The following is a 17,105-nucleotide window of genomic DNA, read 5'->3' as shown; positions in this document are numbered from 1 at the left end:
TGCTCCTCCGTTCTCCAGCCATGAACTGCAGAGACGATCTCTGGGGTTTCCTGGTGATGTTGGTGTGGGCGGGAGGGGCAGCGGGAAATTCACATAATTTTGTATTGGATTCAATACACAATAGCTGTATTGAGTCCAATACAAAGAAACCTTCATATAATTATATATATATATATATATATATATTATAACATGCTTCTGTACAGGTATATTATGTTTTACTATTTTTTTTAACAGATTTGTTTTTTTTTATTTAAGTTTTTAAGTTTAATTTTAAATTTATTAAATATTGGACATATTGTAGTGAGTTATGCTCACTCACTTTAATTTTAGAAATTATAGCCTACAATGTAAAATAAATTTCCATGCAAAAAAAATGTAATGCTTTTTACATGAAAATATGGACAGAATTAGAACGCTAGGGGGGTTGTCACTCCATTACCACAGAATGCTGACACTGCAGCCACTTGGCCCCAATGTGATGTTTTTTAACCCTGTGTCACCCAGCTCCCTCCTTTATCTCTATATAATGCTTATATAAACATTGCCATTTTCACTCAGCACACCTATGTCTCCACACAGCTATGAGGTAACTATGGTAACAAGTTATCCCAGGCTCACGCTATGCTCCTTCCACTTCCTGTTATGAGATCACATCCGGTTCAAGCTAGTGGGTGGGAACTAATCACTTCCAACTAGCAGCAATACACCGGATGTTTATAGTCGTTTCCTAGGAAACGAAGCAGCGTAGTTCGGGCTGAGTTGCAGGAAGTCTTGTGCTTCAGTAGCAGGTGAGAAAAATATCAATTTCTGTCTTAAAATCGTCCTTTGTTTGGGTGTTAGAATCATCCCTGAGCCTCTGTGATTGTCCTGAGCTGTCTGTGTCTATACACAGTGCCACTGATCTAATGCTTGTCCTAATTATTCCTAATATATTGTAATGTATTGTGTGTAATAAATATAAATCTCCAAAATATTTATTTCTACCAAGTAAGAGTGTTACATAATGGTTGTTTCCATGGAAACCAGAGGAGCCCAGGCGGGGTTGGGGGGGGATTAATTCTAATAGGAGTTAGGAGCTCAAGTTAAAATTCGTATGCCCCCACGTGGGGGGGGGTAAGGTTTACCCCTTTTTTTGTCCTGATGACCCCGTAACCAGGTCTGAAGGCTAACAATTGTGCAGCAATTAGGTTTTTTGGGTACTTTTTTAGTGTCATATATTATTTTTGCACCTTCCTGTTGTGTCAGCAGCATAGGAAGTGAGAAGAAATCTCCCTAACGGTACAAATGGCACAAGGAAATACCACCCTTCCTATACCAACCCCTGCTCTCCCTGTATAAAGAATGGCTTTGGGTATATTTACAATAAGACTGGTATGATTTGCATGGGTTTACATTTTATTTCCTTTTGTTAAATAAAAATAGTTGTTAAGGATTGTGAGGAAATGAAGCATATTGTAATTATTTTCCTTGTCTGTCCTCAACAGACTGTACTCAGTACTGTACGGTATGGAAAAATATACATTTCATATTTTTTACCTAAAAAAAAAAAAAAAAAAACATAATTTTTACCTTGCATAGAAAGGTTGTCTACCATGGTATGTAAAGTGAAAATTCTGAGTTTAGGTACGCTTTAAAGGGTAAGGGTCGTCTACTCTTTCATGTAAAGTAAAATTAGTGATTGGTCCGTTTTATTTAAAGGGGCAGATCAGGGATACTCGTACGTATGAAGAAACTGGACATCTTCCTGCTGGGACATAAAGCAAACTTAGAGCTTCTGCAGGTTTTAATGCACATTGTGAGAAGCTCAGAGTGTGCAGTGAACCCAGAGTAAGCGATTTCTGTACAAAAGAAGTACAACTGTGCAATACTGAAGGGATAGGTTGCAGGTCAGATTTAAAGAAACGTATTCCTTATTTTTTATAAGCTGTGTATATTCCATAACAAACACCTGTGTGATATTTGCTGTCATTTCACTTCACCATCCTTATCATTACAGATATGGTGCGCCTACACGTGAAACACGGTGACGAGACTCAGTTCCTCTTCGATACAACTGTTAGCGTACCCGTGGATGAACTGGTGAAACAAGTAGCAGCCATTTATAATGGCAGGCTTAAAGTTAATAGGATTTGTGCAGGTAAGAACAGCAATCAAAGATGCAATGGGTCTGAATTAATAAAGGTCTCCAAGGCTGGAGAGAACACATTTTTATCAGTGAAGCTGGGTGATCCAGCAAACCTGGAATGGATCTGGTCCAGGATTCAAAACATTTGCTAACAAATAACTAAGAAATTTATTCCAGGTTTACTGGATCACCCAGCTTCACTGATGAAAGTGTATGCTCCCCAGCCTTGGAGAGCCTAATAAATCAAGCCCTATATTTCTTTTCAGTTGTAGATTTTTCTTATTTGTTTTGCAGTTATCCCTCGGCAGTGGTTTATGGACCACGTGTCCGTTATTTCTTTTTTTAATGCATAGAACAGCATCTGAAAATTTGGCATCTAAAATGCCTTGCTGTCTGACGTCTGGAAACATTAGCTACACAAATTATAAAGTCATAAAGAAAATATAAAGTTGCATTTTATAGTTACATAAACTATAAAACAAAAATAAGACTATCAAATTTTTTTGCATTTAAAATAATTTTACTTTTACCTAAAATACAGTGTACTGCCTACCTCAGCTCTTAGGAAAAGTAACCAAATACCTCTATATACCCGAATCTCACAAACATGGCCTGCGAAATATCACAAGGCTATGGGTATGAGATTTTGATAAGTATTAATCGTGGGCTGAAAACAATGGGTTGTTATTGATCGGGGGTCCAGACCCAAGAAACATAAGTCTACACTTTATGTGGAAGAATATTTATACAAGACATAACAAGTATAATATTCTGTGTTGTTGGAAACAGCTAAAAGTGTAAATTTGCCCAAGCAGCACCCTGGAAATTACCTTTTGTCTTGAATCCCTCTTCAATTCAATTCATGCTATGTAAGGGTGTCTTGGCATTCATACCCTCATATGTATATTTGCAGTGTGAGATACAAGTCATTGCTGCTTTAGACTGTTCTGCTCGCTGATCCTTGTTGGGGGTTCTGAACTAAGAATCTAAACACAGAGACTCAGACTTGCTTTGGGACGGCATGCAGGATTTCGTTTCCTTTCTTCACATTTTTGATACACTCTATAATTTCAGTGGCTTTTAGTTTCCCTTGAATTTGCACTGATATTGTATATATAGGTGCCCTTACATTCTAAATGTCTTCAGATACCAGTATCCCTGTTTACTAGATGATCTTGAATTAGGTATTGGTTGTCCCGGAAACACCATATAGACTATTATGAAACTTTTCATATAACCTCATATAAAAAAAAAAAACTATTTCACTAATTAAAAAAAGCAGTCCCTGTGAAGAAAACAAATACTGTCCATTTTTCCAAAGCCCAGTTAAAACATTTTTGATTTGCTGTCTGCACTGCTAAAGCACAGGGAAAATGGCGAGTCTGGTTTTTGATTTACTTTAACAGTTAGCCCTTTTTTATTCCGTGTCATGTGACTTTGCTTTCCAGATATAAAAATAGAGACCGATTATAAGGAGGAAAATATAATATGCTACCGACTCTCTAAATGACTGTTTAGGTAAAGTGTAATGTATAAACCGCCTTTCTTTTTTTTCCTTTTGTAGAGATGGAAGAGTTGGCAGAACATGGTATTACACTGCCCCCAAATATGCAGGGCCTGACTGATGAGCAAATTGAAGAGCTGAAACTAAAGGATGAATGGGAAACTAAATGTGTGCCCAGTGGAGGAAGTGTCTTCAAAAAGGATGAGATTGGAAGACGTAATGGACATGGTAAAGTTTTCATTTTGCATGGAATGAAACAGTCAACCATATTGTGTCAATGTCACCTTAATGGTTTTTTATATTGGAGTGACAAAAAACCACATCAGTATCCATTGAAGTTTAAACTGTCTTCTACTCCTTTGATCTTTTTATTTCTTCAAAATAAAACTGTCAGAAAAGTTCCTGACTGACATTTTTCCACCACAAATGTTGGTGAGATGAGCTAAAATTAAGCAGGTATTTGGGAGATCATTTTTTTTTTGTGTGATTAATACAACACATTTATTTACAAAATAGACTATTTTTCGCACTAAGACAGCACTGACAAAACTCTGCATGTAAAAAACCATTTATATGACCTATAGTCTATTGTTATTGTCTCATCACCCAAACGCCCAAAATATGTGCAGATTTCTTCTAGCCAACACGTTAAGTCTTTGAGCCTTAGTGCTTCAATAATTACAGAAAGTGGAATCCCCTAATTAAAGTTTGTATAATAACTCATTGTGTATCCCTGGAAACTTATTGGATTCTCTCAATACCTTTCTGATCTGTCCAGAGAACCTAAAGCTGTATTGCCCATTAGTACGCTTCCAGTATAAAAAAGTGTTATAAATAGGAGGAAAAGAAAGGATGGTCTGGGTAATCAGCATTATGTTACACTTTATTATATTTTATTTTTCAGCACCTAATGAGAGCATGAAGAAAGTGTTACAAACAACAATGGAGGAAGCAAAAGCTTTAATGGCAAAGGTAATTTTGTTTCATGTACTGTTATGCAGAATAAAGTAGTTCTGCTGCTAAAAATAGACTTCCTTCAAAGAATACATTAAAAAATGTTTCTCCTGCAACTGCCAAAACTGTCACCTGAAATTTCCTCTAAAACTGACCCTTCTAAGAGTCATCTTCTGGCCCCTTAGGCTACATACACACATTCAATAATTGTCGTTGGAAAGGGTCATGAAAGACTGAACAATGCATGAACGAGCACTGTACATACAGTGCCTCTCTGCTCTATTGAGAGGGCAGGTGGTGAACGACGGAGCTGCAGCCCGCTACATTCTCTCCCCTTCACTTTCATTAGGATTGTTCCTTGTTCCGCCAGGATGAGCCACTGAGCACAGGGGGGCCAGATAATTGACACTCCCAGATGTGTCAGGTTATGAATTTTCAGGCAGCAATTTCTCATCATGATAAGTATTTGGTGACACAGGCAGTGGGAATAAAAAATATTTGCAATCTACTTCAACAATCCCTTTTCAGACAACCACAGCAAACTTTTTCCTTCTCAGCACTCTCTAATTTTATGGTCTGCACAGATCTTTTTGAATCTTGCATGAGAAATTAAGCCGACTTAACTTTGTCTGTACTCTCTGCCATCATGTAAATAAACCCTTATAGTGAATTAGTAGGGAGATGGAACCACAGGCTACTTGAATAAGGAGACCAGTGTTGACATTCTGAGTATATTAAAAAAACAAATTCATTTGTTACCCTAATCTTATCCTCACCACCATTCTCCACCCAAGCCTGGTTTAGGCTTGTGAAAGGGAGCTGTCCTAAGACCATACTGGAGGTACAAAGACATAGAGGAGCCTAGGGCAGCACGGTGGCTCAGTGTTTACCACTCTAGCCTTTGCAGCACTAGGTCCCAGGTTCAACTTTCGGCCAGGACTCTATCTGCATGGAGTTTGTAGGTTCTCCCTGTGTTTGTGTGGGTTTCCAATGGGTACTCCGGTTTCCTCTCACATTCCAAAAACATGCAGTTTGGTTAACAGCAAGTGATATGAGTATGGACTTTGTAAAGAGCTTTGTAATATGTTGGTGCTATATAAATACTGTGTACTAATAATGTAACATAGACAGCTGAACAGAGACTTATCTATTCTGGGAGCATTCCCGGACTGTTTAACAAAAATATATTTTTTTAAATTGTTCTAAAATAAAAAGGATACCAGTTACACAGCTTTTCATTTATTTAGGATTTTTGTTTGCTGTGTCGGCCTTTGTATGTTATTATTGTTCATGTGTCACAACTGTAAAGATGGCAATTTGGCATTGGAATCCTCATAACATGTTGATATAGATATTGGTAATATAGTTTTATTTTAGTGTAAAAAATGCATCCTAAAATCCCCTCTTTTTGTGTAGAAACAAGCAGAGGCCAATGTGTGTTTAACAACGGACATGGTAAAAGATGCCCTGGATCAGCTACGTGGGGCTGTTATGATTGTCTATCCCATGGGATTACCTCCCCATGACCCAATCAGAATGGAGTTTGAAAATAATGAAGACCTCTCTGGAACTCAGGTATAACGTTTAATCCCCCCCCCATCAGTCTGGATTTTTTAAATGACAAGAAGGTTTTGGTTGTGTCTTCTAGTTTACTGGGCTTCTTAAAAGCCGACAGATGTTGGTGTCTTGGTCCTGTCCTACAAAAATAATCCATAGAGAAAAATGGTAAAGGGCGATTACACACATCTGCACAATAGTTACTTGGACCAATGCTCATACAATGTATACATTTATCCAGCAGCCTAATGTTGCATCAAACCAAGACAAAATGTTCTGGTCTGATATGTTTTAAACTGTTGTAGTCCTTAGCAGTAAGTGTTTATCTTGGAAACGGCCTAGTGAAGTATATACCCAGATAGATGGGGTAGATATTTAAAGTATATCTACAGCTAAATCAATGCTTTGATCACATGATTTCTTATCAAGAGAAACAGAACCCAGGATGAGCTGCTGATTGACAAAGATTTTGTGAACAAATACCTAAATTAGCAAGTATTATAGGTGGATAGGTTGATCAGAGATCAGGGAGGGGAACTGGTGTGGAAATAGGTCCACCTAAAAGTGTATGTAAAGCCAGACATTTTTTTTTTAAGTATGGATGGAATGGGGAAAGTCAGAACCCATCTCTGTTTTTTTTTTTACTGTTATCCAGATCTTCTGTCCCACCTCCTTAAAGGTTGGGGGTTCACCATAGCACATATTGAATGATGCAAACAGTTTTTGTGATGTCATCGCGACTGAACCACAAAAGCAGAACTAAACTAGAAATAAAAACTTGCAACCAGGCAGGTCCTTTTGTTGCAGAAGGGATGACCATGCAGTTTTAGTGGGGTTGCACTGTGGTTTCCTAAGGCAAAATGTTACTTTTAGCCATGTGGTTGCAGCTTCATCCTGCGGAGAAAGAACTGTAGCACAAGGGCAATGTGTGCACGGTGCCTTACAGGTCTTCTCTCCCACAGCCTATTACCAGACAGCAAAAATGTTTAATTGTTCACACTTCCTGCCACCCAGTGCTTGTCAATCAGCGCAGTTACTGCTTCTCAAGCGATGTGGACCAGATACTAAAATCAGCCTCTGGATCTCATAACAGTGCAGTTGCAACCGCACTGCCACAGTGAGCTCCTGGGAACTGCCAGAGGCCTCCAGCTTGAACAAACCTCAGGAACAAAACTATTTTCTGGTTTAGTTATATGAAAAAATCTTGAAAAATCAATCAGACATTCTTTACTTCTGGTAAATATGCCGTCCAATTGATTTTCTTCTAGAGAAAAGTTTGAAACAGTTGTCAGATTTGTCCACATCATTGTTACCAAAACAATACATGATGGGAATGGGAGGCCTGACAAAGACACGGCCTGTGATCAAATATTGTCCCTCGAATCAGCCTTACATATTCATCGCCTCTCATGTCATTGGTGGGCTTTGTCTCCTATGATCCATGGCTGATCTATGTGTTCTCTTTAAACTGAACTCCAGGCTGTTTCCTTGATGTTCTCGATGTTTGCCTGCATTTCCTTTGTGACTCTTCACACATTAATGCTCAGCACATCCTATGCGTCATTGTCTGAGGACGGAGATCATGTCATGATGGGAAGCCAGCCTTGGTGATGTTCATACAGTAGCAAAGAGCTCAACATATATCTCAGGATGGTTTTGCTGATGATAACATCAGTGGACTATGCCAGTGCAATGTATGCTAAAATAACCTATTGTGATTGTGCTTGTTAGAAGCCTAGGTGATAGGGCGACAAAATAAATGTTGTGATTTTTCTAATTTAATGTGCTGAATTCTGACTTCTGTTAATTTCTCTGTATGCCATTGTGTTCTAGGCTGGACAGATGGTCATTGAGGAACCCAATGCCCAGCTGTGGTGGGCAGGGAAGGAGCTCCTGAGGAATAAAAAACTTGTTGACTATGTAGGCAAGAATGAAAAGACGAAAATAATTGTGAAGATACAAAAGGTGCTTACCACATTTTCATAATATTAATATTATTAATATTAATAATAATAATAATAAACATGATTTATAAACTGCCAATATATTACACAGCGCTGTACGTTAAATAGGGGTTGCAAATGACAGACAGATACAGACAGTGACAGTGAGGAGAGAACCCTGCCCAGAAAAGCTTACAATATAGGAGGTGAGGGAAGTATCACACATAATATTTGCTAACAATGAATATGATATAAACACCCTAGAGGCAGAAACCAGATGTCAGTCAAGCACAGTGAAAGCAGCAATAATAAAAGCTGCATTACTCTTTTAGTTTGACAATTTATAGATTACTGCTCTATAGATTAAGATTTGTGGACATCCGATAATTACCAATATATGATCTTGCTGGGCAACCCATCCCAAAAAACATGGCCCCTAATATGGCGTTTGTTCTCCATTGCCCACCGAAAGAACTTTTGTTAGTTTAAGGAGTGAGGTTGGTGGGAAGACCTGGCATAAAATCGGTGTTTCAGTACATCACAAAGATTAAGATCTGAGTTATTTGCTGGCCTGAACTCCTTAAACACAAGGTTTTATGAGATGGATTTGTATATAGGAGTACCGCCATGCTAAAACAGAAATTGGCCTCCCCCTCCACAGTGTCAAGGTTGGCAAAATATTGTGTAAAAGGTTACCCTTACAAACAAGTCAGCAGTGACATTTCCTATGTTCGGTCCTGGCGGGTTCTTTACAATTAATGAAGTTAGGTTTCATAGGAACCATAGGACCATGATAGCCCATGTTAGTTTGTGACTTTCCTAACATTAATTGAACATGTATTAGTTTTATATATGTTGTCCTATTTTTAGTATTTATTTGTGTTTTTAAACCCATCTAGAGAGGACACGGAGCCCCAGCACGAGAGCCGGTCATTTCAGAGGAAGAGCAAAAGAAACTGATGATGCATTACCACAGAAAGCAGGAGGAATTCAAGGTAATGCATGGGCAACCTTTACCTTTAACACTCCAGCTCCAATTTAAAAGAATAGGAATGTGAGCGTCCACAATACTTAAAGCTGTTGAGCTTTTTTGGTACTGACCTTGCTACAAAACCATTTTTTATGATTGATTGGCAGACACCACCAAAGTCCATTTGTGACCAAAACTCTGTCTTCACCTGACTCTTCTACCTGCTTGACATTGCCACAAGTATATGACAGTAACCCCTGTTAATAATTGAGCATTGGTGATTCCAGTTATAGGTACTGGTAATGCCACAGTATGTTAGGCAATTGTACCCTTCCAACCTTCTGGCAATAATTTGGGTAAAGCTCTTTTTTGCTCCAATAATGACATGGTGGTTTGTTGACATTGAGGTGTTTGTTGTGGAGGAATTTGATTGGCCTTAAAGAGTCTGGTCCTCATCCCTAATAAATAGATTGAAAGGCCAATTGTAAGCCTGGTCTTCTCATTCTATGTTAGAACCTAACCAAAACGTACAAATCGAGGCCATATTCTGGAGCAGAATTTACGGTAGACTTAACCGAACACAATTCAGCAGGAAGATCATTCTACAACGCTTAGTCCAAAGGCTTCACAAAGTACCTGATCTCACAAATGCTCTTTTTGAAAAAGAAATGCACAAATTCACAACTGCACTTTAAAATCTTCTGAAAATCCCCGCAGATGTGTGGAGGCTGCTCTACAGTAGCTGCAAAAGGTGGGGCAACTGCATTGTAATGCCTATGGTTTCTGAATTGGAATTTCACCAAGCTCATTTGAGTGTGATGGTCAGATGTTCACAAACAATTGGCAATATATGACGTCCTGATATGGAAGGATTCCATTGCTGACCAATACATACAAAGAATCACAATATTGTATTTCAGTATAGCACTTTATATTGTGGATCATAAAGAGCATACAAGTGTCACCCATATACTGCAAAACTCTAATATTTATTATTTAAATTAGCTTGTCAATTCTCCATTACGACAGTCAGACATAAAGATCATTTAATAATGCCCCTTCACTAACTGTGCATATATTTAGTATTTGTACAATTGTATAAATAAAACCTATCGTGTAGACCTAAATATCATGCAGAGATTAATGGCATTTTGACTGGCATTGGCATTGTTGCTTTGTAACCTCACAAATTAATATTTTTTTTGGTTCCAGAGACTTGAAGAGGATGAAGATTTTTCATACCTGAATGCTGACTGGGCGGACAGCAGCTCCCTAAAAAGACAATTTCAGGGTGTGAAGAACATTAAATGGAGACCTGGATAAGTAACCCAGCAATCTTCATCATTTACAAATGTCTGGCGTATTAAGTGCGACAAGTTTTATTTGTCACCTTCAGTCCTGTATTAATAAATTATCTTTCTTTATAATTTGGTGTTTGTGGCTTTCATTACTGTTCCTGGCTGTAGAATGAACCAGGAATGGGATGGTTCCACAAGTAATATGAGCTACTTAGTCAGGAAGGAACTGGGAAACTGCTAATGGTTAGGTGCAGAACTGAAGCCCCTGATATCACCAAAAGGCCACAATGTTAAATATGTAATCCTAAAGGGACTGTCAATGCATACATAGTGGACATAATGGTCAGAGAATGTGGACATGCTACAGGTATAGTTGTAGATTGGAGATAAGTTTCAGAAGACCGGGGACATGTTAAATGGCACTGTTAGTGATCAATGATATTACTTATTTACAGATCAATGCTCCCACTACAGACTGATGTGGCCCAAAGGGCCTGCACAAGCAGCTAAGGGCTGCATATGGCTCTTGGGCATAGTGCACTCTCAATGCAGATGTGCAGATCAGAGTTTTTGACTTAACTGGCTGCATACTTGTACTGCCAAAAATATTTTTACATTTTTAGGCAGCTAATTATTTTTGCAGCAATGGTAGTCCCCTATTTTTTTCACCATAGCTTTTCTACATTAATTACTTAAACAGAAGTCTCATCTAACTATTGGCCACTGTGTGGCGCTCTAAATCTTAGAAACAGTTTTGTGTCGTACTTTAGTAACATCGACATTACTAATTAAGTTTAAAAGGGGCTTTTTCATTTCTGATTTTCAGAAGACCAGATGATCTTTTATTGAATACAAAATAAACTATACAAACGTTTTAGGAGAAATAACTTACAAAATACTTTAAATAGTGGGAAGGTAAGAACAAACATCTAATGAGTATAAGTTGAATAGGTTTGTAAATTAAAAGAATCATCTTGAATACAGTCAGTTGGAAGTTACCAATTTCAGAGCAGTCGTGTTTATTTTGCTTCATGTTTATATATATATATTTGGGTTGTTGAAATGCAAATTTGAACTGTTCAAGAAAAATATTTAAAAAAAAAAAACAGTTCTCTTTCTGTACATGAGCTAAAACCATGACTGCATATCAGTATAAGCACAACCAAGACCGTGCTTCTTCTGACTGCTAGTCTTGTTACATTTTAGGTGAGATTTGGTGATATTCAGCTTGCTGTTGGCACTGCTGGAGAAGAAGCTGTACCTGAGGATCTGCATTGCAAGGATCTCCCTATTTCTATTTCATTTTTTTGCTGCCTTTTAATTATTCTGCCACCAGTCATCAGGGGCCAGCTTTAACATCTCTGTTAGTCTACCAAGATGGCCACCTTCACACAGTGCAAAACAAAAGCTATTACTGTGAAAAAGAGCAGCTGCTTGAAGACCACATACTTGGTAAGCTCAGGAACTCCTATTGGATGGGTGGGTAGGATTTTCCATTGTTAATGGGTATACAACCTGTAATGAAATGTTCTCTGCTGGCCCAATTTCGCAGTACTTGTGCGCCACTACTCCATGTATTATTATGAGTGAGCCATCTGTTAGGAAAACTCATAAAACCAAAAGGGACTGTAACGCGCATGCAACCAGCAGGGCATATTTTGGCAAAACACCAGACAGGGCAACATCATGAAATTTGTTAAAATGGTGAGCAAGGTGACTATTTGCTAGCTGCTCTAATGGTGCATGGGCAGTCATTGGTATACATTTTCTAAACATGAACTTGTGTTGAAAGGCCTATTTATATCTATATTGTGGCTTAATGTATGCAACATTGTGCATTGCATTAGGGCAGCCCTCTGATGTTGGATGGGCTGCCAATGCCCTTTGGCAGACAAGGGCTTTTACCTGACCTTTTTTCGGGTTTGCTTTGAGCGTTATAATGCATGACACAGTATTGTGTGTGTGTGTATCTGCAACACAAAGATCCATCTTCCTTCCATTTCTCCATAAATCAGATTATAGCTGATAATGTTTTAAGTTCTCTGTAGAACACTCACGCCCACTTTTCCTCTTAAGAAATGTTCAAACATTTTATTTATTTGCTCTTGTCGGCAGCTGTGACGTTACCTGCAGGATAAAATTTCAGCAATTGTGTAAACAAGGGAAACAACTTCAATCCACTTTGACATTAAACAAGTTCAGAGTGACTTTATATTTGTCCTGTGGGCTGTCGTGGAATTGCAGAACAATTTCAGCCATTTGGATAGTTAAATTCACAATGAACTGTTTTACCTGACACAATTTACAATGTAAAGGTGGCGGGTGATAACATTATTCTTGTCGCCTGCCTGCCTTCAGCTCAGTCATAGGACTATGATAGAGGAACTTCCCTGTGTCCCTTCTTATGCTCTGCCCAAACAAATCATTCTCCAGCTTCAGTTGATGCATGATAGGATCATATAGACAATCTTTACATCATCAAAATGAATGATTGCCCTTCCATTATCAGCTTATTGTTCATTCAAAAACTGGCCAAGGATGAAAGAAAGATGGTGATCCATGATGCTTCTTGGGTGCCACAAGGAATCCAGACTGGTAGATTAGGCAATTGTTGTTCATCTTCAGTTGTGTGTACAGATGTGGCTTAACAGCTAACAACTCCGCACAGAACCAGGAATGCTCGGTCAGTAGTCAAAAGTATTCACAACATCTAAGTAGTCCATACATAGGTTTGGCTGTCATTTGTATGGGATAATGGAATGTGATAAATGGCTGACTCTCTGTGGCTGATTTATTGAAGCTCTCCAAAGCTGGAGAGGATACACCTTCATTGGTGAAACTGGGTGATCCAGCAACCCTTGAACAGATTTCTCCAAAGTCATTTGCTATTTGCTAGCAAATCTTTTAAATCCTGGACCAGATCCATTCCAGGTTTGTCGGTTTACTCAGCTTCACTGAATAAGTATCCTCTCCAGCCTTGGAGAGTCTTTGATGGTCAGGTCTGTCTTTCCTAAAACTGGCTCTCCCTCCCCTGGCTGACCCCATTTCTGCCAGATGGCCAGTGTTCACCTCTGCCCTGGCTGGCCCCAACCCTTGGTGTACTCATCTATTCCGAATGGCCCTCCCTGTCCTGGGTCTGCCCGACATTACCACCACTGCCCTGGCTGGCCCCTATTGGGATGGCTGGACCTGTCCCCCGAATGGCTTACCACTGCTCCTCTGCATATCAGTATAAGCCATACCAGTGGCCACTTCTACTCTGGTCAGTCTTGGCCCTTGACTTTCATTCTGACCTAACTGGGCATGGCCTTTTCTACCCTGGCTGGTCAACCAGTTACCTCCTTTGCCCTTGCTAGTCACCTTTATCTTGACTGGCCTTTGCCTGTGTCAGCCTGTGTCCAGTGAAGTCTTCACCAGCTTTAGAGTGTGCCCAGACCCCAGGTGTTTTATTGAATACTTTCTTGCAGGCAAATAAATGTAAGTGTTAAAAATGTAGGATGATATTATGTGTTATGTGCACCTGTAATATGTATGTGCACCATCCACCATCTCCACTACTTCTCACCATTCCATATCCCCCTCCTATTGTGTGATACCCCCACCTCCTAGATTGTAAGCTCTTTGGGGCAGGGTCCTCGCCTCCTCCTGTGTCTGTATCTGTCATTTACAACCCCTATTTAATTTACAGCGTAGCATAATATGTTGGCGCCATATAAATCCGGTTTATTAATAATAATGTATCTCTAGTGTATCCGTGGCTGACCTGTGTAAATCTCAAGAATGGATAATTAGAAATGACATTTTATGCAGGTGAAACAGCTTCCATATATTTATTTCTGTATTCAGCCTGGAGTTCTTCTTTAGTTGCAGACTAAGGGGTCTACATAATTTTTTCACACTTTATTATATAAATCTTTTATTTCAATGTATTTTTTTAATAAAATGAATTTTCGATGGGAGTTGTGTCAATCTAGGGTGAAAACATTGATCAATAGACCTCTATAAGTCTGCTTTTACTAAACGCATTTCCTGACAAAATTCTAAATTATTGCTTTGTTTCCTAAAACTTTAATATTAGAGTTTCAGGCTGATCCGCGTGGACATTCTGTCAAATGTATCTAATAATCCGGCAAGAATTTATATTTAGGCTTTGCCAATAAATGATCCAAGATGCCGGTCTGTCCAAGCCAAAACAGGAAGTTAGAAATTTTAGATTCTGAACACTTAAAGAGAGACAAGAGTCCAGCCGGAACGAGTCCTCATGGCGTTAACCCGTTCAGAAGCGGCTTGGCTTTTGGCCGAACGCCTAACCAGCAATGTGAATGCATTGTTTTACACTGTGACATTTCCATTATGACCGGCACACAATACAACTATTATAGGAAGGAGTTTTACTGCGGAACAAGCTTGTTTAGTTATTGCAAAGAATCCCGTAGGATCAAACACTGCCGTGTATTATAAATGTGAACTGGCAAAAAGAAGAAAAGATTGAAATGATTACATAATAGAGTTTTGTCCAGTGCCAGAACTTCCTACAATGATAAAGTGGGAAGATGATGGAGTGTCATGAACCAACCAAACACAATCTACAGCATTATATCCATCACATCTGAATGTCAGTGATTGCATATTTTACTTTCTAGGGTACTTTGTGCCTACAGCTAGATGGAGAGACAGGACTGAATTCATCTATGACCGGTACGTTTCCTAATGGCCAGGCTGCATCTACCATAATGGCCCCCATGGGTCAGTGTCTAGGGCAGCAGGGTAAAGGGGGAGGCAGCACCAAGCCCTACCATTTGCTAAATGTAATCATTTTTTTCTTTTCTGTTTATGGTCTTCTGGACACCTCTGGGCAATTGTTGGAAAATTCAGCAAGAGAACTGTAGGTGAACGGAATGAGGAGGATGTTGAGCAGGGTCATTAAATAGCTGCCCTTTATATTGGGAACCATCTTGGCAATGATGTAGGCTCCGATTGGCAGGCGGTGGTCAGGTATGGTACCTACCCCAAAATCCACCAAGTAGTGTGTACGATAACCACCATGCAGACACAGTAGTTTGCAAAACTGGCGAGAAGTGAACTGAAATTTAACCTCATTCTTAGTTAGAAGGATCTTTAAAGTTTAGAAAACCTGAAACCATTTTCACTTTCTCTTGTTTGTTCTAAAAACTAGTCCTGCATATATATGAGGTCTAATACTTTATAATACAGCACATTCTAGCTATTTTTTATTAAAATGGTCACATGACCCAAAGACAGACCTTGTGCAATATAGTATCATCAATAATGTGTGCCTAGGACAGGATGACGTCAAAATATGGTCCTGCTAATAATTAAATGTTTGGCTATATCAGAATGAAGTGTTGTTTATATTATAAAGGTTATATTTAAAACAAAGTCCTAATATAAAGATATCTATGATATCTAAATCCAAAAATAAAATATATTAGAGCTTTATGGTCATTAGATGTACTGACTGCATTTTTGCCTTTATTCTTACCTAACGATCTAGCCAGTAAAGCATTTCCTGTCCTAGGGTGGCATTCTTCCATTCTTTAAAGGAGCAGTGTAGGATTATGAACCTGTGGAGAGGGTGGTGAGCAGGGGTGAAATATTACAGTCCGGCATTTACTGCCCTCTCAACTTTCTTCCATCACACAATCTTACGCAGCTCCCACAAATGCATAGTTGGGTCACATAACCCATAATGCAAAGGATGTAAACTGCAGGGATCACTTGAATGTCAAGATTCTGGAGGACAATGTGAGGTTGGGCTGTTGTCAGAGCAGAAACTACTACGGTATGGAGTTTGGTAGATACTTTCTGCTCCAATGACACCATCCACCAACAGAAGGGACAGGTGCTAGTGAGGACAGATAGTCAACCCACCAACATAGAGTCAACATTTTGATGGCCAGTTTAGACAAGGAGCAGGGGTGGACATAAGGAGGTCCAATGCATGAGGGCCCCAGATCCTCCTCAGCCCACAGGGGCCTCCATCGTGACTCCAAGTCAATTCTGGGGGCCAAGTATTGGCTTCCAAGAGTCCAGTTTATTTTGATGACCAGAATATCCATAGAAGAGCTGAGTACACACTCAGCCCAAAAAAGACAGAGGAATAATCCAAGGAGTGAACAGTCACACAGAAGTCAGAGACAAATCATCCACATGTGTATGGTGCATGCGATAAATATATAAATATATATATAATTATAATAAATATATATAAATATATAAATCTGTTCCTCAAATATCCCTTTACTGGTATTCCATGCAGAGCATCTAAGTGTTTCAGGGGTGCAGTGGTCCCCCTTTTTTACGACAACAAAATAGAGACAAGACAAACTATTACTCAGAACAGTAGCAAACAGAGAAATCTGATTACAGATAGTCCGCGGGTTACATACGAGATAGGGACTGTAGGTTGAAATTGTATGTAAGTCGGATGAGTTACATTATTTTTATAAAAGCAATTAGGACAGATGATTGCCTCAACATATTATTAGGCAGTGTGGTGTCAGTTACTGTATAAAATCCTCACTGTGAGTTAATCACAAACAAAGCAAAAAAAAAAAAACTTTATGGAGCCTAGACATTTTCTACTTCTGGAGCAAGCTGTGCTTTGATATGCAAAAAGAAAGAACTGCAGAGTTTGTCTTGGTCATTAAAGAGTTACAAGAGCTTGCAGAAGAGCTCAGTCTCAGCTAAGTTTATCAAAAGATTTCTTCTGAAAGTCATGCAAACTGCC

The 17,105-nt window shown here is 39.0% G+C and overlaps 1 protein-coding gene across 1 annotated transcript; it reads left to right on the top strand.

Moving 5' to 3' along the window:
• The first annotated feature begins 699 nt into the window (after positions 1-699).
• CFAP298 (cilia and flagella associated protein 298) lies at positions 700-10,483 on the top strand. The gene is made up of 8 exons (XM_072398199.1): positions 700-791; positions 2,000-2,140; positions 3,693-3,860; positions 4,537-4,604; positions 6,003-6,161; positions 7,977-8,108; positions 8,986-9,081; positions 10,269-10,483. Exons 2-8 carry the CDS (start codon positions 2,002-2,004, stop codon positions 10,377-10,379), a joined length of 873 nt encoding a protein of 290 aa, XP_072254300.1. The 5' UTR covers positions 700-791; positions 2,000-2,001; the 3' UTR covers positions 10,380-10,483.
• Positions 10,484-17,105: the final 6,622 nt, after the last annotated feature.

The sequence above is a fragment of the Pyxicephalus adspersus genome, chromosome 1 (assembly GCF_032062135.1).
Source record: "Pyxicephalus adspersus chromosome 1, UCB_Pads_2.0, whole genome shotgun sequence".
NCBI classification, from domain to species: domain Eukaryota; kingdom Metazoa; phylum Chordata; class Amphibia; order Anura; family Pyxicephalidae; genus Pyxicephalus; species Pyxicephalus adspersus.
This window is presented reverse-complemented; position numbering and strand designations above follow the sequence as displayed.